The sequence below is a fragment of the Chelonoidis abingdonii genome, chromosome 7 (assembly GCF_003597395.2).
Source record: "Chelonoidis abingdonii isolate Lonesome George chromosome 7, CheloAbing_2.0, whole genome shotgun sequence".
Taxonomy (NCBI): domain Eukaryota; kingdom Metazoa; phylum Chordata; order Testudines; family Testudinidae; genus Chelonoidis; species Chelonoidis abingdonii.
The window spans coordinates 82,100,887-82,126,781 of NC_133775.1; the positions used below are offsets into that span (position 1 = coordinate 82,100,887).

At 42.3% G+C, this 25,895-nt stretch overlaps 1 protein-coding gene across 1 annotated transcript in view; it reads right to left on the reverse strand.

Annotated features, from left to right (window-relative positions):
- WWC1 (WW and C2 domain containing 1) overlaps nucleotides 1-25,895 on the reverse strand; it is a 165,613-nt gene that overhangs the window by 75,277 nt on the left and 64,441 nt on the right. The window contains exons 2-3 of the mRNA XM_032776684.2: nucleotides 9,356-9,465; nucleotides 855-1,058 (exon numbers count right to left, since the gene is read on the reverse strand). Of these exons, the coding sequence (XP_032632575.1) occupies nucleotides 855-1,058; nucleotides 9,356-9,465 (314 nt within the window). The remainder of the gene's footprint in view (nucleotides 1-854; nucleotides 1,059-9,355; nucleotides 9,466-25,895) is intronic.

Consider the following 25,895-nt stretch of genomic DNA (forward strand, 5'->3'; position numbering starts at 1 on the left):
GCAGTGTGAGTGGACAGGAAGAAGTGGCTGGAAGACCAGTTACACAGAAAGTGAAGACAGGGAATTTTCATAAAATTGACTGCTCAGCTACAAAGCAGGAGATAACACTCCAGTCATCATACAGTTGACATATCTGTGAAATAAGATGAACATTTGAATCATTACTAGCTATTGACAATTGTTTCAAGGCCAGAATTTCAGAAGCAGTCCTTGATTTTTCCTAACTTGAAACATCACATGTAGAATCTTTGGTTGATGTGGACCAGAAACAGCTAGCTCTACAATACTGCTCATCCAGCCCCATCGTAAGGAGTCCATGTGGATGGATTTGCTTGTCAAGTAGAATTACACAGCACCTAGGGAACTGCTCTGAATGTGAGCACCAAACTATTCCTTGACAGCCCCAGGTTCCAGAGAAGCACAGAGGTGGCAGATAGGCACATCTGACCACGTCCCTTTACCCTCCCACCACACACTGGCAGGCACAGCTGGGGATCCAGCATTAATTACATTTTGCTAATCCCCATACTGATCATTTGCACACCTGAGGCACTGGTGTCTCTCCTCTTCCGCAGTGATTTAGTAGACCGTGATGTAGTGAGATTTCATATAAAGGGACTGCAATACTTTTATAAAATAAATGCTAAAAATAGGAAATGTTTTGAAGACAGATAAGCCAGAGAGAATAGGCAAGACACTGCCCTTGATGTAACAGGTCTGTCCTATCACGAGCCAACTGCAAAGAGTTAACTTTACTCTAAAACAAGTTATAAAACCAGACAGTTTTATTACAAATTGTTTTCCTGGTTCTATCATGATGCTGTTTCCCACTTCCTAGACAGTTTAATACTTACAGCTGATCTGAGAGCCCAGTTTGTGTTCCCAAACATCATGTAGCTGCCTGTATTCCTTCTGGGCCAATTCAAGTCTCTGCTGTTTCACCTGGTAGATCTCTTTCTGAGCAGCGATTGCCTCTTGGGCCAGTATCAGATAGTCCTTCAGCATATGTTCCTGCTCCCGCCGCCATTGCACACGAGGGTCCTCTATCTGTGTGGATTCTTAGCAGAGATAAAAGTCCTGACTCAAAAGATGGACAGGATAATATCACTCAAGAGAAAATAAAGACACCAAGAGAAAAAGTGTGTCTAGCATTACCTCCCCTCACTTATGTCAGTATTTAGAATGTAACTTACTAATCATTTTTGTCTGTAAAGTGTCTAGCAATCTGCTGATCTAAAATGAAATTGGTTGTGTTGAATTACTGTATAAAAATGATAAAATAATAAGTGCTAGCTTCAGCAACAGATTCTAGTAATACAAAAAGTTATTGTGGAACAATTTCTATTCTTATTAATATTTTTTTTTAGAGAAAGGCTAAAAAAATATTGAGGGCTTGAGACTCTTCACAGATGTGTTCTATTGGAGGCCACCATCTGTTCTAAATATGTAATTTATAAATGCCACTTCACTAACCAAGAATTTTAAGTAAAGCATTGTTACAGATACAACACTATCCATGTGACTTCCCTATAATCACAGCAACAAAGACTACAAAATAAAATGTTTCGCGGGAAGGACTAAGTCTGTAGTGGGGAATCAATATTTTCATCAGATTCTAAAAGAATATTACAAATATAGGATAATTAAGTCATTTAATGTAGCCAAGTGCATCCCTTTAAAGCCTGGTCCACACTTCAAACCTAGGTCAACTTTGCTACGAGTATTCAGGGGTGTAAAAAATCCACACCCTGAGCACTGTAGCTATGCCAACCTAGTCTTCAATGTAGAGGCAGCAACTGCTTCCATCAACCTAGCTACCACTGTTCAAGGAAGTGTAGTTCCTACAACAACTGAAAAAAACCTTCCATGGCTGTAGTCTACATCTATACCATGGCATTGTAGCAGTGGTGTCCATACCATAAAAATGGTCTAATTATGTTGTATCATTAGTGCCTTGAGAAAGGACTAAACTTCTATTTTCTCCATTTAAAAGATGTACAGCATTATCATTCTACTCATTTTAAGACAAAGGAGCAAGAGGAAGAACTGTTATAAGGAAAACCATTTTTACATAATGGAACTGTTGCTATCCTGGATAGTTTAATGGACTTTGTGGCCTCCATTATTCCAATACAATGAATTCAGAGCCTTCTGGGGTTTCTATGAAGAAAAGTCACATAAGGGTCACATATGTTGCCACTCTTAATATAACTTATATTTTAATTCTATTATTTCATGTTGGTGGTGGGAGCAGGTGTTTCAAAAATGTCTCTTTTTCTCTCAGCTCTGTATGTGCCAATTTAAAATGCAAAAATAGGAGCTGCCATTATTCAGCTGACTTTAAATGCTCTAGGATGCCTGAACTGATCATGCTTGAATGAGGATGTCTAGTTACCAAGAATTGAATTATTAATAAAAAAGGCCTGGTTGAAACCATCTGTTGGACACTCGTCTGCATATTTTAAGAGTTTCTTTAAATATTCAGTAGAAACTGCCAGAGCTGAAGCTCTGAAGAGGTCTAAAGTCAGCCAGAATATTATCTTCATGGTTGGAAGATACAGGATCAAAAGAAGCATACACATTTTGATGAAAACCCTAGACATCTCTCTAAATACTTACAGCAGTTTAACCAAGGCCTCAATGCTGTTGGCATTACACTACAAAGGGGACACAATTTTGCTGGGGGAAAGCCTTCTAACACAGAATATTCCTCCAGTAATGTATTTCTAAATAAGTGCTTGCTGTGCGTGTGTAGCTGGAGACGTGCAGCATACAGTTTAGACATGGCAGTTTAAAGAAGTGAAAGTAATGCGATAACTGGCACAGCCTGAACATACAGGTTACAAAAACAATACAAAACAAAATCCCAAGAGATGCAGCAGTCTAGTTTAGACACAGCCTTTTCCCACAAAAGTTTAATATTGCTACTATTAGAGTAGGCAAGATGTGAGCTGCTGTGGTTCTGAAAAGCTGTTTTAAAATCACTTCTAAAACCAGTGGCTAGTTTCTGCTGTCTGAGGCCTGTCATCCAAGGTGTGGGTGAGGCCATACACTGTTCCAGCAGGACACGAAAGCTGCTGGTGCTCCGGGTAACGTTAGTGTAGGGACAGGGAGAGGAGCAGTATCTGGAATGCACAGCATCATACAAGCAAGAAGAATTTGAAAATCCCAGTGGATTTAGCTTCCAGCTAAATTTTAGCAATCCAAAACCACTCTGATTCTCAGTGAACCACTCAGCTCTTCTTGTCTGGAAAATTCACTTTGCTTTGTGTCGAAAGCCAGAAGGCCAACTCTTCAGCAGAACACCCCAAGGAAACTGTATGAAATTTCCCATGCATGTGACTTGCCCAAGATCATGTAGCAGGTCAGCATTGGAACCAGGATTAGAAACCACAGTCTCCTGATTCTTAATTCCATGCTTAATACATTAAGTCAGAATGCCTCTGAGGAATATTTAACCTTAGAATCTTGGAATCCAAGTCAGTAAGCTGGGGATAATTTACCTGCCCATAGCTACAACCTCTAATTGTATATTTTCAGAGACTACTTGTTCTAAACATAATGCCCCCATTTTGCATTTGGGGAACTGAGATACCACCACAATTCAGAATTGTGAATTTGAGAGAAAGCAGCTGATTTTTCAAACATCAAAATTATGTTTGTTCAAAGTTTCATGAAACACATTATGAACTTCTAAAAAATTGGCAAAAATCTTTTTTTAAATGTGACAGCTGACAGGAATTCCCTTGGTGCTGTTTAAAAAACAGTTTTGGTTCTTCCCCAGCCCTCTTTAACATATCTATACTGAATTTTTCAATGTAGTTCTTAAACAAGTGACATTTTGCAGATGTGAGCATGTGAAGTGAGGCTGAATTAAAAAGTTAGCTTTCTCATAAGTAGTGTTAATACTGCCAAGGATTGCAAGGTGATTTCACCTACCCAAGAAAGAGAACAGTGTACTTATTTCCTTTTTGCAGATTGGTAAACTGAGGCACAGGCAATGTGACTTTACTATTAACTTGCTGTGTTACCATGAAAAAGCTGGAGACTGAAAACCCAGGAATTCTGTGCAATCCTGTGCATTAACCCCAAACCACCTTGCCCCCTAGTTTTCTGTTCACATATACTCACCCTTCCCCTCACCATGGTCTCCAGTCCACTACCTTGTCCGCTCTATTATTGCTGTGGTGGACTCTCACACACTCCCTACTTCTCAGTCTTCTCTCTCTCTCTGAATTTTTTAAAACCCTCTTGTCTCTACCCATGGTGCGACCTGTGAATGGTCAGGACCAAACAGCAGCAGTGCTGGCCACCAATTCTTCCCCACTTCCTGCATCACTGTGCTGCCCTAAGAAGCCTGGCAGGGGTGAGGGAGCCAGAAGGGAAAAGGGAGGAAGTCCTAATAGCATCTGGTCATTGGAGGATGGGCTGAAAGGAGAACACTTCAGCTGACATAATACACACAGCAAGGGCAAATCTGTCTCATCCATGTAAGTGATACTTGGCAGGGGACTAATACAGAAGATCAACTATGCAATTGTATAGGGAAACCACAGTCTGTTCTCTCTTGCATCAAAACATTTAACTCATCACAACTAGTAATCAAAGCAGTAAGCTACATTCCCCTAGTTGCAGCACTAATTGAGCTCCAATTACCCAGTATGTAATCATGATCAATAAAATTCAGGCACAGTGCTCGATTCATAGCACCTGCTATGAGAAAGTGCCTTGAGATTGTCAGATGAAGAGATTATACAAATACCAATACTATAAGGTAATTTGTTGTTTTTACTTGTGTCTACCATTCAATTCAGAACCTGTAAGTGAATCATAGTATGGTTTCAAGTTTGAGGAATAAAGGCTCACTCTGTTAGCATCACTGTTTGGCAAGAGAATTTTGGCTTATCTCAAACAAAGCTCTGAAAAAAAGTTGCACTGCAGTCTGAGAAGTACTAATTTGGGAAGTTCATTAATAATGTACTGTGGATATATAATATTCTGAGTATGCAATTCAATTTAATTATGTTTACTTTATCTCAGATAGTAGGTTAGAAGTGTTCTCAGCTCATTTCATCTGACTGGTTGCTGGCGTTAGATTTAAGTTAGCTCTGTCCTTGGGCATAATGCTTATAATTAGACTGAAATATTTTAAACCTGCTACCACACTGAAAATGCCTTCCCCTACAGTGCAATATGAAATAGTCCCTGGGGAGTGGTAACACTTTAGTCTCTTCTCCAAGTGATTCTGTAAGAAAGCAACACAAAGATGACTCTTGATCAGCCACAGAAAGCTGAACATGGTTTGATCTATTATGGTTATGAATAGAGCTGATTTGGAAAATGGGGGTAGTGATTTTTCTCCCCTCCCCCTACCCCAATCAAAATTTGTTGATAAAGTTTCAAGCCAGTTCTAGTTCTGAGTAAGAAGATGCCACCAACATACCTGCAATATTCTTTAAACTATCTGGTGCCCAGTATCTGTGGGGTCTGCCATCCATAAGAAACCAAAGCTTTTAACAGTGGTCATTTAATCTCAATCCTTTAATTAGATTTGCACGAGCAGAGCTGCACTGACTTCAATGAGGATATGCCAATGTGAATTAGACTGAAATATCAGGAGCCCAGTGCAGCTACAGAAATGTATTGTCTAGTCCAGATTTTTGGAGAAAGCAGAACAAATATTTCCAACAAACTTCAATGAATGCCTTCTCTGCACTGAATAAAAATGGCTACCATATTATTTTTGTCTTTTATATCAGTTTATTAATTTAATAGCTGACTGATATTACTGCTAGATAGGCTACTTTATAAAAGTCATACATGCTTACAGTGAGAATGAGTCAGCAAGAACTAGCAGGCTATTTTTAAATTTTTTTTATAGTGTCTTAAAGACCATACTAATTAGCAAGATTGGACGGTCAGTGGGAACATTTTTTTGGAGTCTTCCCTGTCTGAAGAGTTGCTCTGATGAGTTCTTCTCTTAAGACTCAGTGGTAAGAAATAGCTAGACAAAGCTGATTTGTATTCCTTCTAGAATCCTGCTGGGAAGATTAACAGAGCAACTTCTCTTGCAGTTCAATGACAGAATTGTCTTCAGTATTCTGCCTCTAATGTCCAAAGTATTTCTCTGAGCGTCTGTTAGCTGTGACAGTCTGAATGAGTCACAGCAAGTTAGTTTATTCCACAAAGCAAGGCCTACTTTTCTCTACATATGCTAGAATAAAGTGATTTCATTTCTGGGGGGCCAAATCTAATTATTTTTATTCAGGAAGAATAACACTGAGTCAAGCTGGTCCTCTGGCTTCATCTGGAATTTATGACTAAGTAAAAACAAAAATGCAGGTCAACCCCTCTCTATGGGCAAAACCGCTGGAAGTAGGCTCACAGGGATCATGCCAGAGACTCCTCTTGTGGAGGCCTCTGTTAATCCATCAAGGCAGAGTTTCCCTATCACCAGAAGAGGTTGTGGGGCTCATTTAGCTCCCAAACCTGGCAAATCCACAGGATCCACGGGAGTCTGGGCCATTCATACCTCAGGATTGCTTTTGGTCCCCTAGCACCCTGGTAACAAGGATGCTTGGAAAGGCAAGTCCCAGGCTATATACTGTTTTCTAGTAAGGCTCTGTAGGATTGGACTAAGGAGGAATGGAATATGTCCACCTGAAGACCAACACTCCCTACTCTCTCCCATGAACTCATCTTGCTGGCCTGCTGGATCTCGTTCCCCTCTCCTGTACACCCAGTAATTAGCAGTGTTAGGAATGGAGGTATGTGGGGCAAGGAGCAGGAAGTGCTGCTGAGTTATTTTCTCCCCAACAAGCACACTCACATGAGATGAGTGAGTTCCAAGCACAGAGGGAATGTTCCATTTGTGGATATGGGCAGCAGAGGGAGCAATCCATACCTAATTAAACTGAGTAAGGACTTGAGTATTCAGCCCTTATCTTGTGGGAGCATGAATGTTAACGTACAAAATCTTGGAGAATGTGTTGGCAAAACAACTAGCTTATGGACACAGAACTTCAGACGTTATCTTGTGATTCAGAACTGACTCATGAGCATTCCACTCAATTCCCTACTCTGCCACTCTTCCTATTTGATTTTAGGCAAGGGTCTAAGACCTCTGCATCTCAGTATCCTCAGCCATAGGATGGCAATCCTAATACTCGCTGGCTCACAGGGGTGTTGCTAAAGTAAACACAGTGTTTGTGGGGCCTTCAGATACTATAATGATGGGGGCAATATAAGTACAAGATAAAATATTCAGGTCACTTTCAGAAGTGAAATGGGGCACCTGGTATTTGCATTGAATTGTATTCACTTTATATCTGAATCTTATTCAGGGCTAGGTTGGGTAACTTATTTTTGGCAGAAATAAAAAGTACCTATACTTGTTTTATTTTTAATACACAAAAATATTATCATACAGTATTTACTTGCAATTTGTCTCAAGTTTATTCTCCTGGAAGGCAGTAAGTAAGAAACAGGGTAAATTTTCAGCAGTTTTCTGAATTAGCATATTTGTGTATATGAGAACATGTATTTTTCCTGTGAAAATTGGGTAATACTGCAACACCTGCAAATCAGGTAATTGCAGGCATGTTGCCCACCTACAGTTATCCATATATTTTGCCCAGAAAACTAATCACTAGTTTTGCAGCCATATTTGCAGGCCAGCTAAAAATTTGGGACGCATGGTCTAAAAAAACAGCTGCACAGTTTTCAAGTTCTCTGCTGAAGTCCTCAGGGGGGCAGGAAGTCCTCTCCCACCCCCCATTTACTAGCTTCAGTGCAGTTCTTTCCCTCACTATTGTCTTTTAGAACAATCTCTCTTTTGATGTGAATCGTAGAAATTTAACTATGAAAGGGTCTGGACATTGCACTGTGGTGGGTTTTTGAACGACTGATTGGAACAGTCTTCTCCAAAAAGAATCTGTCAAGTCACATCTGTTTCTTGGATGAGTTCTATCGAGTCTCCCCCTGAACTAACCTATCACCAGAGTTGGAGCTTCTCCTTAGCCCTGCCATTCACTTCAGTCGTCATTCCAATGCCAGCCACCTGGGCCCATATAACTTGTGATCTTTTGGGAACAAGATCATTAGATCATGCACAGTAGCTGAATCTCAAACGCACACTGCTGTACCCAGCATCAGAATGAGAACTATATTTTAAACAGAAAACCTGATCTGGGTATCTAGGAGCTGCTATGATACCCCTCCCCCACCCCCCAATAAAAATTAAGTGCACTGAAATCTGTGTCATATCAACAACAGTGCACACAGCTGTCAATAACTGCCTGTAACCATTTCCATTATGAACCTTATTACTCAAAACAAATACAGACAATAAGATGACCATACCCTATTAAGGTTGGTCTTATTTACACTCTCATTAAAAGGGATAATTATGTGACTGGGAAAATGGCTTGCCCTCTTACCATACTCTAAATAACAATAGTGTGGAGCAAATGAAGTTTATTTCTTTGCAAGAGCTACGCCATATAGGGGTCTGATTCTAATACAGCTCAAAAACAAACTTACACTGACATTTCCTATCAGCAGCCTTTGTAATATGTATCCAGCCACTGTACTTTGAAATAAATATGCATGTTTGCACTCAATTTCTCTGAAAGCCATCTAAGCTTTTTGTAATGCACAATACTTTGGGCCCATGGAGCAGCCTTATCAAGAGGGCATCCAGTGGTTTAGCCTCTTCGTGCTGAGAATGAAACTGTATGAAAACTTACAAAATATTAACAATCTCAAGATGGTGTACTATTTATTATATTCCAAATCTACTTTACTAAAATTTTTGCTTCTGAAGAGAGACTGAAGAACTGTATTAAGCAAACACCGCCCCCATACACTTACAGAACTCCGAGAAGTATTTAGAGACAATGGGTAAAATTCAGCCACGTGTGGAGGCCAGCACAAGGTCTTTGCACCATTTAAGTGCTTTGAGCTGACCTTCTGCACGGGGGTGAATTTCATCCAGAGAGTGGACTGCCATCCTCAGCACCCAGGTCCTTTAGGACCTTGGCCTTTTCATCAGCTGGGGAGTGATAACCCATTCATAGCAGATAGAGGATGATGAACTGCAGAGGCCCAATTCTCCCCTTCACACTATGAATGCAACTCCTAAGGAGATATTTGCATCCTGCGAGAGGGAGAATCCAGCTTCTGGAGATTTAGGTCTTCTGGATGGAGTCAAGGTCTAGGGAGTGGTCTATTTGTGGTGATCATGTTGTTTGGCCATTGGAGCTTATTTCTAATATGCTATGATAATGTGTGCATAATGAATCAGTAAATAAGTGGGCTATACACAATAATGTATTGCAGAACATATATCACTTACTGTTATTGTGGTCTACATAATAAACTCCAACTTGAGGGTCATAAGCTTCTTCCCATCCTAATGGCAATTCATCACTAATGCAGTCAGCAAAGGTTAGTGGTTTAGTATACCTGAAATGCAAAAAAAAAAAAAAAAGTTTGATTTTACACACTAAATTTCCAGCTAAGTGCTTTAAAAATATATTAGCCCTTCTTGAAAAGATTCAATGGGAAAATAATGGAAGCCTACATTTTAAAGGGTTCATTTTTTCAGTGATTATCCACAAGTTGTTTTTTTCTGTCTAAATTAACAGCAAGATTAATTCACTTTTTGACAAAATTCCCAGCCCTAGTTTGGTTCAGCCTGTACTCATTCAACAGGAGAACATTAAGAACTTTGCCAGAAAGAGTTCCGCTCCCATAACTGAAAGACTGAAGACTCTTTGCGGGCGAGTCATGCATCCAAAAAAAAAAAATGTAGACAAGTAGGAGCAAGATGAGAAATGTGATTTACAAAGTGTGACTAGCTAAAGCTGCATAATCAATAGTAAGGAGGCGAGGAATGTGGGACATTTGCCATATGACGCCAGTCATTGCATGGCAATAAATTTGGTTTTATTAATGACATTAAATTAGATCAGTTTTACAAAAATGTGTAATACAACTAATTGAAAAGTGAAGTTCTTTTTATTTTTTTAAGGTGACAAATCTGAGGAACTGTCCAAGACTGAGATGTCAATAGAAATTTTGGAACAAATTGATAAATTAAACAGTAGTAAGTCATCAGGACCAGATGGTATTCATCCAAGAGTTCTGAAGAAACTCAAATATGAAATGTAACGTATTGCTTAAAATTGGCCTCTGTGCCAGATGACCAGAGAATAGCAATGTAATGCCAATTTTTTAAAAAGGCTCTAGAGGTTATACTAGCGATTACAATATCGATATATACAATATCCCCACGATATGTTGGAAAAGTCAACATGGCTTTTGTAAAAGGAAATCATGCCTCACCAATCTACTAAACTTCTTTGAGGGTGTCAACAAGCATGTGAACAAAGATGATCCAGTGGCTATAGTGTACTTGGACTTTCAGAAAGCCTTTGACAAGGTCCCATACCAAAGGTTCTTAAGCAAAGTAAGGAGTCATGGGATAAGCGGGAGAATTCTCTCATGGATCAGTAGCTGGTTAAATTCTAACAGGAAACAAAGGACAGGAATAAATGGTCAGATTTCATAATGGAGAGAGAGATAAATAGTAGCATCCCCCAAGGATATGTACTGGAGCCCGTGCTGTTCAAAATATTCATAAATGATCTGGAAAACAGGGTGAACGGTGAAGTGGCAAAATTTGCAGATGATACAAAATTATTCAAGATAGTTAAGTCCAAAGCAGACTGCGAAAAGTCACGAAGGGAACTCACTAAACTGGATGACTGGGCAACAAAATGGCAGATGAACTTCAGTGTTGATAAGTGATAAGTAATGCATGCTGAAAAACATAATCCCAATTATACATACAAAATGAAGGGGTCTAAATTAGCTGTTATCACTCAAGAAAGAGATCTGAGAGCCAATGTAGTAGTTTTTTGAAAACATCTGCTCAATTGGTCCTGCCATGAGGGCAGGAGACTGGACTCTCAAGGTCCCTTCCAGTCCTAGAGTCTATGAATCTATGAATCTATGTGCAGCAGCAGTAAAAAAAGAAATAATGTTAGGAACCATCAGGAAAGAGACAATATAAATTCATGGTTCACCCACACCTTGAGTACTCTGTGCAGTTCTGGTTGCCCCATCTCAAAAAAGATACATTAGAACTGGGGTAGAGAGAAGGGCAACAAAAATGATTAGGGGTTGAAATGGGTTCCAGATGAGGACAGATTAAAAAGACTGGGACTGTTCAGTTTAGAAAACAGACAGTTAAGGAGGGATATGACAGCGGTCTATAAAATCACGAATGGTATGGAGAAAGTGATCAGGAAAGTGTTATTTACCCCTTCACACAACACAAGAACCAGGAGTCACCCAATGACAGTAATAGGCAGCAGGTTTAAAGCAAACACAAGGCAGTATTTTTTCACACAATGCACAGTCAACCTTTGGAACTCACTGGCACGGGATGTTGAGAAGGCCAAAAATATAACTGGGATCAAAAAAGAATTAGAGAATTTAATGGAGGATAGGTCCATCCATGGTTATTAGCCTAGGTGATCTGGGACACAACTTCCTGTGGTGGATATCCCTATCTTCCAACTGCCAAAAGCTGGGATTGGACAACAGGGGATGTATCACTCAAAATTGCCCTGTTCTCTTCATTCCCTCTGAAGCATCTGACACTGGTCACCATCAGAAGCAGGATACTGAGATAAATGGACCATTGGTCTAGTCCAATATGGCCATTCTAATGTACTTCAATAAGAACTATTCTAACTAGCTTTTCTAGTAGAGTCTACCTGTGATCTATCTTCAAGTACAGTTATGGTTAGAAAAGCAGGTAAAAAGAGAACAGACCCAACACACCTACTCCCTGAAAACATTTAGAGTCAGTTCTACTGATTTTAGTCATTGAAGTTATTCATACTGCATTCATACGGCTGTTGCTTTGCAGAGCTAGCAGGGAGACTAAACTGGATTCTATTCTGACTCACACATTAACTGATATATTAACTATATTCCTATAGACAACTTTTATTACTGATGAGCGACACGAGCTTGGATGAACCCAGCGTGGCTTTTAGATCCAAGGGCAAATCTGCAAGGCTGGCTAGGTAGGTAACATCTTTACTTGTAAACTGAGCAAATTTAATCTAGAGTCACTGAGAGACAGATAAGGAACATCACTTCTCTCATCCTGGATATCTTTACTTTTTAGATTAGAGTAGCACTTTAGAAGAAACAGGCATTTTTATGTATTTTTATGTGCCTGGTAAAACCAACATTTAAAATATGTTTGACAAGGAAAAAAAAATACAGTTTGTCACTGTCTGGGTCTCATAAGTTTCCAGATCCCAAACCTAAAAGCTATGTAAGACAACAAGAAGGTCTCTAAACCTAATCTCTGTTGCATTTTAGTTTAACCTTATTAGATGTGTTCCCTTAAAGCGGTTAGTCTGCTATAGCAAATTGTTAAAAAAGTTCCCCTAGCAAAACTCAAAGTGTACATATAGATTTCAGGTATTCACATCAGTAAAGGATTGCTATAAATCACCAGGTAAATAACTGTAAAATTCTATTACAAATATTTTAAAATAAATAAATATGTCCAAAGAGCATCTTTAAGAGATTATCAATACATTGCTACCTTGATATAATGCCACTCGATATAACACGAATTTGGATATAACATGGCAAAGCAGTGCTCCGCGGGGGGGTGGGGGAGGTAGGGCTGTGCACTCCAGTGGATCAAAGCAAGTTCAATATAACGTGGTTTCACCTATAACGCGGTAAGATTTTTTGGCTCCCAAGGACAGCGTTATATCGAGGTAGAGGGGTATGAGATTTTATTCTCCTAACCTTATAGCTTCAATGTTGTACCTTTGGGTCAAGTTATTTTATTTCTGAAACCTACATGTTTACCCAGAAGATGTTATGGTGTTTCAGCAGTCCTTTAGAACTGGAGTACCTCACCAAGTTATACTCCATAGTCATAGCTAGCACATCACTATAATTTCCTATTCACAGAGCGAGGGAGTATAGAAATGGAATATTCTTTCCAAAATAAACTGGCTCCCACGTATAATTATATTCAACTGGACTTCAAAAATGTTTAGAGAAGTCATAAGACATACTATCCAATCGGATTTTTGGAAGTTAATCACTTTAGGACACATCAGCCCTCTCAGCATGGGCAGAAGAGAGAAAAAGCTGGCAAAACTAAGGGCCACTGAGAAAAAGCACCAAATTCTGTGGCCTGGTTACCCCCCTACACACACACACACACAGGGATTGGCCAGGGGGCCAACCACTCTGCACCATCATTTGCCCTTTCCACTGTTATGTTACCTCCACTGCAGCTCACTGTACTTGCCATCCTTCTCCAGGCTGCAGAACTTCCATTACTGGGAGGACTTAAGCCAATGGTTTAAACCTCTGGAGATATGGTTCTCACAGGAAGCATGCTACTAAGGCCTGGAGGAAGTTGAAAGCCAGCATAGAGGGCCCTGGCCTCCATGGATCTTGGGTGAGATTTTGGCAACAAACCTCATTACTTCTGCCCACAAGGACTGTCCACCCTAAAGTTTCCGTTTCCTAGGCAAAAACAGCACATGCAGGCGAGGGCATAGCCCTCTGAAACATTTAAAACACAAAGGTTTCAGACTATCCCCATTCAGTCACTGACTTGACCCTCCAGCAGCATATTTAGAGTAAATCTAGAACTTTTTCTTTCTTTATTGGTTTCCTCAATAAACTTTGCAGTGTTTAACAAATAACCCTTTACCAACCTGCAGGATGAACCAAACAGATCAGTTTAATAAAAAAAAAAAATCAAATGTTTTGCTGAAATAAAACCACTTTATTCCTTTAAAATAACCTGTTTGATTGCTGTTATGTTTCTATACAACAGTTTTACAATTCATTTTAATTATTTGTTTTGCTTTACAATATTACACTACTCTGCACTTCATGGCTCATTTGCTTTGTGTATGTTTTCTTTTCCCAGCATGGATCCAATCTTGCATTCCTTGGGCACCAAAAATTCAGATTAGATTTGGATATTAGATTTGAATATCAATTATTCATTAAATGACTAACAAAATTTAATAAATATATGCACTAGAGGTTTAGCTATGGGTGGATCTGGTGGGCTGCGGCCCACGCACTCAGCATCCATGCATGCCGCAGCAGGAGGAGGAGGGGTGGCTAGCTCGCCCTCCCAGTAGCAACGATCATCAAAAACGTAGGCCAGCCGCCTTGGGGAACCGGGCCCAGCGTGGGTGGTGTGATGGGGACAGGTTCCAGAAGCCGGGCATGCTGGAGAGCGGCATCCCCTCCCAGAGACAGGTGCATGTGCGGGGCCCCCAGGAGCCTCTGGGTAGAAAATCCATCGTTCCCCACAAGGCTGGCTGGACTAGAAGGGGAGGGCAGAGGCAGGACCCCCCAATCCTTCCTACTCTCCCTCCTCCTGCCGTCTGTCATTGCCCACCCACCTGAAGTTGGGGCCCACCCAAATGTCCCATGCTAGCTATGCCACTGATGTGCACAGAAGCTCACATCAACAAACACCAGCAGATTTAAGCAAAATTCCCTAGAATTCACTCAAGGCCCAAGATTCCATTTGAGCCCTGAACATTGGGCCATCTACAGTTCCTTAAAATGTGATAAGTTTAGTGTAGATACAGTCATTTTACAGCTTACTTTTTTAATGTTTGTATCAAACGGCAATTGTTTTAAAGCACCATGGACACATGCTGAGCGTTATTTAAAAAAAGATACTAACATTTGCATTCTTCTCCACTCAGTTAAAACAACTAGGCCAGAGACATTTAAGAAGGCAAAAATAGGTCCTGATTAAAAATTAATTAAAATCAGGTATTTAAAACCAAGTCTCTTTAAACAGGTGGAAAAGACCCCTCTGGCAATCTCTATGTAACCCAGGAGTAGGCAACCTGTGACACGCGAGCTGATTTTCAGTGGCACTCACACTGCCAGGTCCTGGCCATCGGTCCAGGATGCTCTGCATTTTAATTATATTTAAAATGAAGCTTCTTAAATATTTTTAAAACCTTATTTACTTTACATACAACAATAGTTTAGTTATATATTACAGACTTAGAGAAAGAGACCATCTAAAAACGTTAAAATGTATGACTGGAACGTGAAACCTTAAATTAGAGTGAATAAATGACGACTTGGCACACCACTTCTGAAAGGCTGCCGACCCTGGTGTAACCTAAAGTGATGTCTTTCATTTTTCATTCTTACAATTGCATCTGCTTCTACTGAATTCCAAAAGGTTAAAGTGAAAATGTCATTGGCTATAAAAAGCAGCAGCATTAAATACTTTGACTTCATTTCACAAGAAAATGTTTAATTCTCTCCCTAGTGACCATGGGCCTTACATGCCCAGGGATATATGTGAGGTAATTTTATCCACTTCACACCAGCTATGCTATGCTGACACAGAGGGGCCACACAGGCCTCTGGGAATTCACCTGATGCAGAGCAGTTCCCAGCCCAGTGCAGAGCTAGTTCTAACAGCTCTGTGCTGTCTCTGAAAACACTTTGGCCCAAGGGCCCCTGCAAGGTGAACTGGAGGAAGCATGGCCATGCCCTGACAGCTACCTCCTGTTGTAAATACAACACAGGTTATTATTGTAGGAGGTCCAAATTAGAGCAGCCCCAGAGCTGCCCTAGCCTTGTCTTGGCCCTCACCGGCAGACAATACTGAGAGTTCCAACCAGCGTTCCTTCTCTCCCAGTACAGGGATTAATCTGGCCCCAAAGACTCAGTCTTGCAGCCCTCACTAGGACAAAATTCCTATTGAAGACAAAGATGTTGTTAATCAAAATACAGACTTATAATAATGAAAGGTTTCTCTGAACAGGATTAATACAGCATAATATGATGAAAGGTTATAGCAATGTGATAATGGAGATGTTCATATATTACCCTGTGTACCCCACTTTAGATATAAAAAATATTTGTCAGGATCCTCCAGTTCTAGTCCTCAATACGAACATCACATTTTACTTAAACATTTTATGGCTGCCAAATTAACCCAGCAAAAATCATCTCAACAGAAGCTAGTACTCTCTCTTCGCAAATAGAACCCTGTAAAATAATTGTGACAGTATTTAATGTACTGTCACCTTTTAGAAAGATTTATAATCATGGGGAAAAAAACAGGCTACTCCTCACCCTGCCACCCTCTTCTTGGCTCCGCATCCCCCCTTCACTGCCACACCTGTGCAGAACAGGTGTGAAGAATTTCTTGTGAAGGAAGTAGTCAGCATGGTCTGTTGGCTCCTCTCTGTTCTCATAGGTTTAGGGCTCTTTGCACCCCCTCCAATCCCTTGGTCCACAATCCAGAGATGAGCAAGAGGGCAGAATAGGATCCTAAAAGTCACATTTGAAAACATACGCTAAAAGCTTAATTATTCTTCTCATTCAAGCTTAAACAAGAAATTGAGTTGGCCTTTCCTTATTGCCTCGGGTAATTCACAGGCATGTTTGCCATAATTCAGATTGCACAACAAGTCTCAGAATGGCACTCCTTTACCTTCAGGCTCTCAGAGAGTATTCACATTGTTACTAAGCAGACATAGTTCCCCTTTTAAATAGTGACAATCCAGGTAGGTATTCCTTAAAAAGAATGATGCCCTAGGACGTTGCACTCCTATTTTGTTCTATTAAGAATTAAAAAGTTTCCCTGGATTTATTTATGGCTGAAATAATAAGTTTGAAAGGTGACTCATTTCCTAAACTGTTCACTGTGTGCTTATTTTCTAGTAATTTACTCCATAATGGCTGAATATGAAAGCCTCTAGTAGATGGGCTCCCATCTTCATATAGGTTTGGGAAGCATGTGGAAGAATGATATTACTGGATACTTTATTAGGACCATTGCGTATTATTATATTTCTTTGTTTCTCCTGGGTGGGTGGTTTTTCTCTGCTCAGTCCAAACCAATGCAAAAGAGGCTCTCTCACCACTGGAATTCAATTCATTCTGGATGATAAGCAGAACACTTACTTAGTGACAATACAGAACCTGGAGGAAGTCAAATCATTTTATCAATAAACCTGAATTATCTGTTTAGCACTCAAAAAAAACCACAAAAAACAAAAAAACAGAGTCACTCATTACTATTAGAAGGCTCACAGCAACCTCAAAATAGTCTTTCCAGTGGTTTACTTGATTAGTAATACAGGCTTAATATAACAAATAGGTTTTAAAGCAATGATTATTCAGCAACTTGTTTGTATCATGCAGATCAAGCTCAAAATGTAAACATGATCTTACAATACTCATACACTGTTCTAGAGCCTGGATGAACTATTTTCCATCAAATATAAGGATGTGTTTAATTAGAAGAAGCTTGGAACCCTGTCTCCAACAACTGCCATTGTCATGTTATATTACTTTGGGCAAGTGACCTGAATTTGTATCCCTCAGTTTCTCCATCTATGAAATGGATATACTACTAAATGCTGTACCGACCATATAATGGTGCTACCAGGCTTAATTAATGCTTGTAAGGTGCTTTAGATTCTCCAGTGGAATATGTTCTGCAAGTGCAAAGTATATTTTACAAATTAAATTTCTACTATGCACACTTGAGGGGCCTCAACAGCAAACTTCTGAATTGTACTCCAAAGTTCAGGGGGTGATTGGATATGAGGCTTTGGGTCAACCTATTTTTTAAAACAGGGGTAAGCTACAGTTCACACCTTTCCCAGAGTCCAGGATGTTTGGACTGGGGGTTTTGTTCAGGTCTGGGTCTAACAAACAGGTGGGGTCCTGCAGGGATCCGTTCTGGGTCCGGTTCTATTCGATATTTTCATCAATGATTTAGATAATGACGGAGAGTACACTCAAAGTTTGCGGACAATACCAAGCTGGGAGGGGTTGCAAATGCTTTGGAGGATAGGATAAAATTCAAAAATGACCTGGACAAACTGGAGAAATGCCTGAAGTAAACAGGATGAAATTCAATAAGCACAATTGCAAAGAAGAAGAAACAATTGGTTGCATGCATAAAAAACGGAAAATAACTGCCTAGGAAGGAGTACTGTGGAAAGGAATCTAGGGATCATGGTCGATCACAAGCTAAATATGAGTCAACAGTGTAACACTGTTGCAAAAAAAGCAAACATCGTTCTGGGATGTATTAGCAGGAGTGTTGTAAGCAAGACATGAAAAGTAATTCTTCCGCTCTACTCCATGCTGACTAGGCTCAGTTGGAATATTGTTTCCAGTTCTGGGCACCACATTTCAGGAAAGATGTGGACAAACTGGAGAAAGTCCAGAGAAGAGCAACAAAAATGATTAAAGGTCTAGAAAACATGATCTATGAGAGAAGATTGAAAAAAAAATTGAGTTGTTTAGTCTAGAGAAGACAGAGTTTTCAAGTACATAAAAGGTTGTTATGAGGAGGAGGGAGAAAAAATGTTCTCCTTACCCTCTGAGGACAGGTCAAGAAGCAATGGGTTTAAACTGCAGCAAGGGAGGTTTACGTTGGACATTAGGAAAAGCTTCCCAACTGTCAGGTAGTTAAACATTGGAATAAATTGCCTAGGTTGTGGAATCTCCATCACTGGAGATTTTTAAGAGCAGGTTAGACACTTGTCAGGGATGGTCTAGAGATAATATCTTGTCCTGCCATGAGTGCAGGGGACTGGACAAGATGACCTCTCGAGGTCCATTCCAGTCTGACAATTCTATTATTTATACAGACATTTGAAAATAGGTGTAAACAGATATTTGAGATGAGACAATATAACTGATAGCAAAATACCATATCTACAACGGTGGGAAGTCCAGTATGAAGAAGCTACAACACATTCCTGTTTTTATATTAAAGATAGTAGATGTGATTCATGCCTTGACTTCTGCCCTGGGAACTCAGGCTCAAATCCTCCAGATGTGGAAAATCCATTTGCAGCAGTACAAGCCATTTAAAACCCCAGGTCTGCTTGGAGATCTGGAGATGGCCAGCACAATCCATAAAGTATGCAGGGTTAGAGCATCTGCAAGATGCATGGATTCAGGTAGCATCCACTTACTAGAATCTTATGTAAATATGATAAGGTGACCAGACAGCAAGTGTGAAAAATCGTGACAGCAGGTGGGAGGTAATAGGAGCCTATATAAGAAAAAGACCCAAAACCCAGGACTGTCCCTCTAAAATCGGGACATCTGGTCACCCTAATATGTGACCAGAGAGTTTGAAGCTACTGTCCCTAGGCAAAGTGTAAAGGTACCAACTGGCCCTTCCCACACTGTATCCCTGTTTTGGTGCAGATGTCCCCAAGGGAAGGGATGCAAGTTGCATCCTGTTCATCTGAGAGTTGTATCAAGATAAGGAAATATTTCTTATACTGAAAGGCATTATTATAGATTGAGACACAAGTACAGATACCTCATTAAGATGGTGAAGAGACAGAAAGTGGTTAGTTTAAAGCTGACAAAATAAACCTAGTTTTGTTTCAGGTACTACATCTGCCCACTATTACTCCTCCTGCATATTTGTGACTTTAATGAGACTTAGGAGTTTCCTAATTTTCATCCATTTTTTCTCACTTCTGCTACTGTTTGAAAGGGATAGAGGGGATGGGTGAGGGGCATTATCTATCTAGTGGAAACTGAACTTGATAGTATTTTGTATAGCCAGATTCATAAAATAAACAAAATGTAAAAAAGGAAGGGGAAAAAATGTTCTCTCCTCCTTCAGACATAGGGATATTTGGGATTATTTTGTCACTATAGCATGATAAGCAAGCTTTCAGACAGTGTAGTTTTAAGTTGATGTGTCTCCCTCCTTAAGCACAGTCATTATGCAATAGGAATTTTATGAGGCATTTAAAAGGTGAGGCTCTTTTCAGTTATCGACATGTCATTCTTGCACAATACTTGGACAGCTCCTGTCAAGGTACAATTGCAGAATTCTCCTTTTTGGAAACTTACTTCTTGATTTGAACACAGAGATCACCACTGACAGTTACTAGTAGACTTAGGGAGTCTCTGAAGCGCTCAGAATCAGAGTCAAACTTTGTTTGTCCTTCTGTCTCATTATGTGAAACATCCCTGTCGTAACCATTCCTGAAGATTCCATTCCTTCTCACCGTACACACACACATTCTTAAAGGACTGTACCAACTGACTCATGTAAGTATTATTCCACTTGGAGGGCGGGCTCTAACTACATGTGACCTTCCCATCTGTCCATCTACCTTTCATACTGTTAGTGCACATGTCAAGGTTTTTTCCCCACTTTGAACTTCAGGGTTCAAGAAGTGGGGACCTGCATGATCACTTTTAAGCTTAATTACTAGCTTAAATCTGGTACGCTGCCACCAGCCAGAAGTCTGTGTCTGGCACACTTCTGTTCCTCCAAAACCTTCCCTGGGGAACCCAAGACCCAAACCCTTGGATCTTAAAACAAGGAGAAATAAACCATCCCCCTATTTCCCCGGCCCCCGCCCAAGAACTCTCCCCTCCCTGGGTTGGCCTTCAGAGCTTATACAGATCAAACTGCCTTGGATCTTAAAACAAAGAGGAATTAACCTTTCCCTTCCTTTTCCCCCACCAATCCCTGGTTGAGTTTGATCAATCCGCTTGGATTTTAAATCAAGGAAAAATTCAATCAGGGTTCCTAAAGAAAGCTTTTAATTAAAAAGGAAAGGTAAAAATTATCTCTGTAAAATCAGGATGGAAAATGCTTTACAGGGTACTTCAAGATTTCTATAGACTAGAGGAACTCCCCACCCCCCTGCAGACTGAGATTTAATCAGGCAAACAGAGGTAAAAACCTTCCAGCAAAAAGACACATTTACAAGTTAAGAAAAACACAACATAGATTAATCTGCCTTGCCGGTATACATACCAATTTTGAAACATGAAAGACTGATTCAGAAAGATTGGAAAACCTGGCGTGTACGTCTGGTCCCTCTTAGCCCCAAGAGCGAACAACGAACAAAACAAAAAGCACAAACAAAGACTTCCCTCCACCAAGATTTGAAAGTATCTTGTCCCCCCATTGGTCCTCTGGTCAGGTGTCAGCCAGGTTCACTGAGCTTCTTAACCCTTTACAGGTAGAAGAGACAGTAATCCTTAACCATCTGTTTATGACAGCACATATTACTGAAAGTTTCTTTCTAAAGAAATTCCACCTGCAAAACAAATTAAGGTTTTTACAAGCATAGACCCAGAATCATCTGAGGAAGTTAGTAACACTTAGATTTTTGTGTGTAGCAAAACAGTATTTCTATTACAGGCCCAATTCTATCTGAGACAGCAGTACGAGATTAGATCCTTACTCCAGGCAGTGTCTGCATGACTAATGAAGTTGCACTCATGAGGTTCCCCCTGTTCTGTGATTCAGACTGAACGAGCATGCTGCCATGCATTCATGGATGCTCCTTTGAGACAGACCTTAAACATCTCATCCCCTACCCCTCAGACCCTCCTTTAGTTTCCCTGTGCCCCTACAAGTACACAGACAGATATTAAGCTCATTCTATACACTGTGCATAAACCAGCACCCTCAAAAATGAGCTACCTTCTGTGAGATCGTATGTGGCTGGAAGAAAGAGACACTACTTAGGCAGCAAACACTTCACAGTTTCTTCCAGACTTACAGTGAAGGGTTTGCTTACTGGTGAAATAGCTGTATAAACTGGGGAAGCTGAGCAAGTCTTGTTTTCTCCTGTCCAACTCACTGATACATTAGGATGCCTTCTCAGATTGTTAGTTATGTAAGGGTCAATCACATAGATCCAAGTAATGGATGCAACGAAGTGTTCCTAACATATCCCACTATGACATGATATATGTATAACATTTCTCATCTTGAAAGAGCTGAATAAGCACCAATTTAATAGAACACAGTACCACTGTGAGATGGGAAACTGAGAAAGAGGCTAATATCAGGTTTTACTATGGATCCAATTCATTCCAGCACCAGGACAGCAGAAAGCAGCGTGTGCCTCCTCTGTACATGGGCTGGCATGGTCCCAGTGTGGGACCTATCGGCCTCACAACAGCCATGAAACAGTCAAAGCATAGAAATAGTCAATTCAAGCCTCTTCCACATCCCAGGAACACTTGCCACACCAGAAACATGCAGATGCAGAGTAGCCAGCTGTTCCCCAGATGAGGTCCAGCCTGAAGAGTAGTGAAGAATTAGCCACTGGGCCAACGGGAGCCCATGCCCAAAAAATATCTGCACCCTGACCTGCTCTGCAGGCCTGACCAGTGCTCCTGCCAGGGTCAGGGTGTGAGGTCTTGTCTTGCCCTGTTTCACCCGTCTGCCTGGTGCTCCTGCTGGGGAGCATGGGAAGCCCCCATGCCCTGACCCTGCTCCCCAGAAGGAGTGCCAGGGAGAGGGGCAGGGTGGGGTAAGCCCCCATGCCCCAACCCCATTTCCCTAGCAGAAGTGTTGGCACAGGGAGAGGGAGGAAGGCGGGGGAGGGGGGCTACTTGCTCTGGCCCAGGGCCTCACAAACCCCTAATCTGCCTCTGCTCAAGACATGCCTTACTAAAGTTGTGCTGCCAACTTTGTCCTAGAGTAACCAGTTTAAATTGCCCAGGGAGCACTGGTGAATCAGTTCCTGTGTATTAACTCTGGAAAGCTAACTTTGGGCTTTGTCTACACTTACAGTTTTGCAGCGCTGGCAGTTACAGCTGTGGTCGTACAGCTGTGTACGGCCAGCGCTGCAGCGTGTCCACACTGACAGCGACCAGCGCTGCAGTGTGTCACACTTGCACAGTTTGCAGCGCTTTGTGAAGTCGGTGCATTGTGAGGCAGCTAATCCCACAGAGCAACCTCGTCCCATTGTGTCGCTGTGGGTTGAATGGGAAGGGGAACGAGAAGTGTGCGGTCATTCGCTCTGTTCAAACGAGCCGTGCGCCAGGGATCGGACCCAATCGCCTAAGAGGCCCGCCCTAGGCACCTTTTATTTCTTTTTTTTTTTTTTTATAAACTTACCCTGTCCCCAGCTGCGGTTCTGCTCCATGGTCCCGCCTTTGAGTGAACGCCGGCGGAGCGCGGCCATGGCCCGCCTCCCAGCTAGACGTCCAGCACGGTCTGCGGCTGCGCGCTCCCGCCGGGGCTCCAGCCATGTAGAGCGGAGTCGGGAGCTTTGCGGGCTCCGATCGGGGTCCCCAGCCGGGCTCAAGAGCGGAGTCGCGGAGCTTGCGCGCTCGACCGGCTCCAGCCGGGAGAGCGGATCCGGAGCTTGCCGCGCTCAGCACGGGGCTCCAGCTGGGAGGCGGAGTCGCGGAGCTTGCCGCGCTCCGGCTACTAGCGCGGCAAGGCCGGCAGCCTTGCCGGAGCACGGAAGGCCCGCTCTCCGTCTGGAGCTCCGGTCAAGCGCGGCAAGCCCCGCGACCCGCTGGAGACCTGGGCCCTTTAAACTAGCCCCTGAGCCCTGGGGAGTGAGTGGGGGTAATGTAAAGTTGAAGGCTCCAGCTGCTCTGGCCCACCCCTCCTTCAAATAGCCGCCGGAGCCCGCCCTCCTCTTGCATACCCCAGCGCTCCACGGCTTTTAAAGGTCCCGGAAGAGTAGAAGGGGGTTTGGGGCTTACATTAAAGGGCTGGGGTCCAGCTGCCTGCTCTGCACCCATGACCTGCCACACAGTCAGGCCCCCTGCTGCAGCCAGCTCTGCACGCCGTGCCGCAAGCCACTCTGCGCAAACACCGCTTGTCCTTGTCTCCAGCCAACCCCTGCCACACACCCTGCAGCCTGCCCAGCCAGCCAGCCCCCACACACTGCTGCCCGCACGAGCTCTGCAACACCTGCCCAGCGCGCACCCCCTCGCCTGTGTTCAGGTCACCCATGCGCCTACCCCACTCGCCTGAAGCCAGCCGCCCACAAACCCTTGTCTCCAACCAGCCCACATCCCCTTGCCTACCTGCAGCCAGACTCCTACCTCCATGTCAGCCCCTGCCTGCTTCAGGCCAGCCCCTGTCCATGCTGCCTGCAGTTTTCCAGGCATTAACTCCTGCAGGGCGCAGCGTGAACCAACACATTGCCCACCCCAGTGAGTGTGGGACCCACACATGTGAAACAAGGTCATTAATGACCAATCAACAGCATATATGATAAATGTTATATAATTTTTATATATTCATATATTATGAAAGTTAAATAATACATGAAAGAAATGAAGCTTTTTTCCACTTTTTATTTAAGTCATCCCTGCGATCTGTGCTTCTCTTGGGTAGTCAATTCCTTTTCTTCAGCCACTTCTCTTTTCTTGGCCAGCCTGTTCATTTTTCATGGATTTCCTTATCCCTCCAGTCTTGCAAACTTTTTATTTTGCTGTGGACACGAAATAACTGCTTTACACATCTCTCTTAGTTTCCTTGTGTTTTTTCCTTAGCTTTGCAGTCTTTCACAGAATCTGCACTGATGGAGCATGTATTCAAGGTCCACTTTAAAAACAGAGAGAGTAAACTGTTTAAAGCCTTGCATTGTTTTTAAGAGTTTTGAGTACATCGTTTAACGTTGGCATAGCACAGAAGGCGCAGCTGTCAGATAGAGATGGAGTTTCCCACACGCGGCTACAGTGGAGGGGGGCTGCCACGTGGCTCCCTGGGAAGGGTGAGTGGGGTTGCTTCACTGTGGGAAGCCATGGGTTTCTGTGGCCTTAAGTGGAAGCAAAGAGCACTACAGGGAAATAACACTGAACCTACCCCACATTGCACAAGCAGCTACTCTCAGTAGCCATCTTGCCACGCAGCTCGAACCTGGAAGGGGTGGGGGTGCTTCACTGTGGAAGCCATGGTTTCTGTGACTTGTGAAAGCAAAGAGCACACAGGAAATCAATGGGCCTATGTTCCACATCTAGGCTGCCTTGCAGGCACGCCATAGCCCCCTGCTCAAAACATTTGCATCTTATAATAAAAGCTTCTTACCAGAAGGAACAGGCTCCTCTGCTGGTTCCTCAGACTACAAGTCCGCAGAGCTGCGACTGGCTAGCTTCTTCTGGCTGGAAAATAGTCTGCCTGCATGGACTCTGGAGCTCCAAACACCTCAGTAGCCTCCCTCTCGGGTTCCTCTACACTTCCCACCTCTCCAGGCTCTGAGCCAGCAATGGAGTGCGAGCGATGCACCAGAGACGGGAAAGGATGCTGGTTAAGTCCTAATATCCTGGAGGCCAATAAAAATGCTGGTGAGTGTCCACACCTGATGATCCAGCGTGCTCACAGCGCTGGTCTGCTACACCGGAAGCAGACCCAGGTGTACAGCCAGCGCTGCAAACAGGGAGTTGCAGCGCTGGCTGAGCTTTTAAGTGTAGACACCTGCTAAGTTGCAGCGCTGTAACCCCCTCGCCAGCGCTGCAACTTGCAAGTGTAGCCAAGCCCTTGGTGTCTTAAGATCTGCCAAGCCATGCCCTGGGTTACACTCATACAACCCTACTGTCACTATACTATTGGCTCAGTGACACCTCTGCAACTCCACTAGCCTTCAGTGTGTGGGAGTAAGTGTAACCAACTAGAACTTGAACCATCCTTATTGATGCATAAAGACAGAGAATCCTGCTCACTCTTAGCTATGCTGGCTCTACTGTAAAAATAATTTTACTGGTGGCAATTTATGAAAAAGTAAATGACTGAACTGACTCAGATTTTAAATTGAATTAAAAAGGAAAGGGTATTTACTGAAACTGATCAGATGTGACAAGGAAGATGCTGAAGGTTTGCCTAGATGAGGAAGGGACTTTGAGGTTAGGGGTTCACTGACCCTGACCTCTCTCTTCCAAGTTTAGAGAAACCCTCAGTGACTCACTCTGCAAGGTGCTGGCATCCTCAGCTCCCCTATAATCCACAGAAGTAGCATCTCCTGGGTGGTGCTTAGCACCATGCCAGATAAGATCCTAATAAAAGTGAACATGGA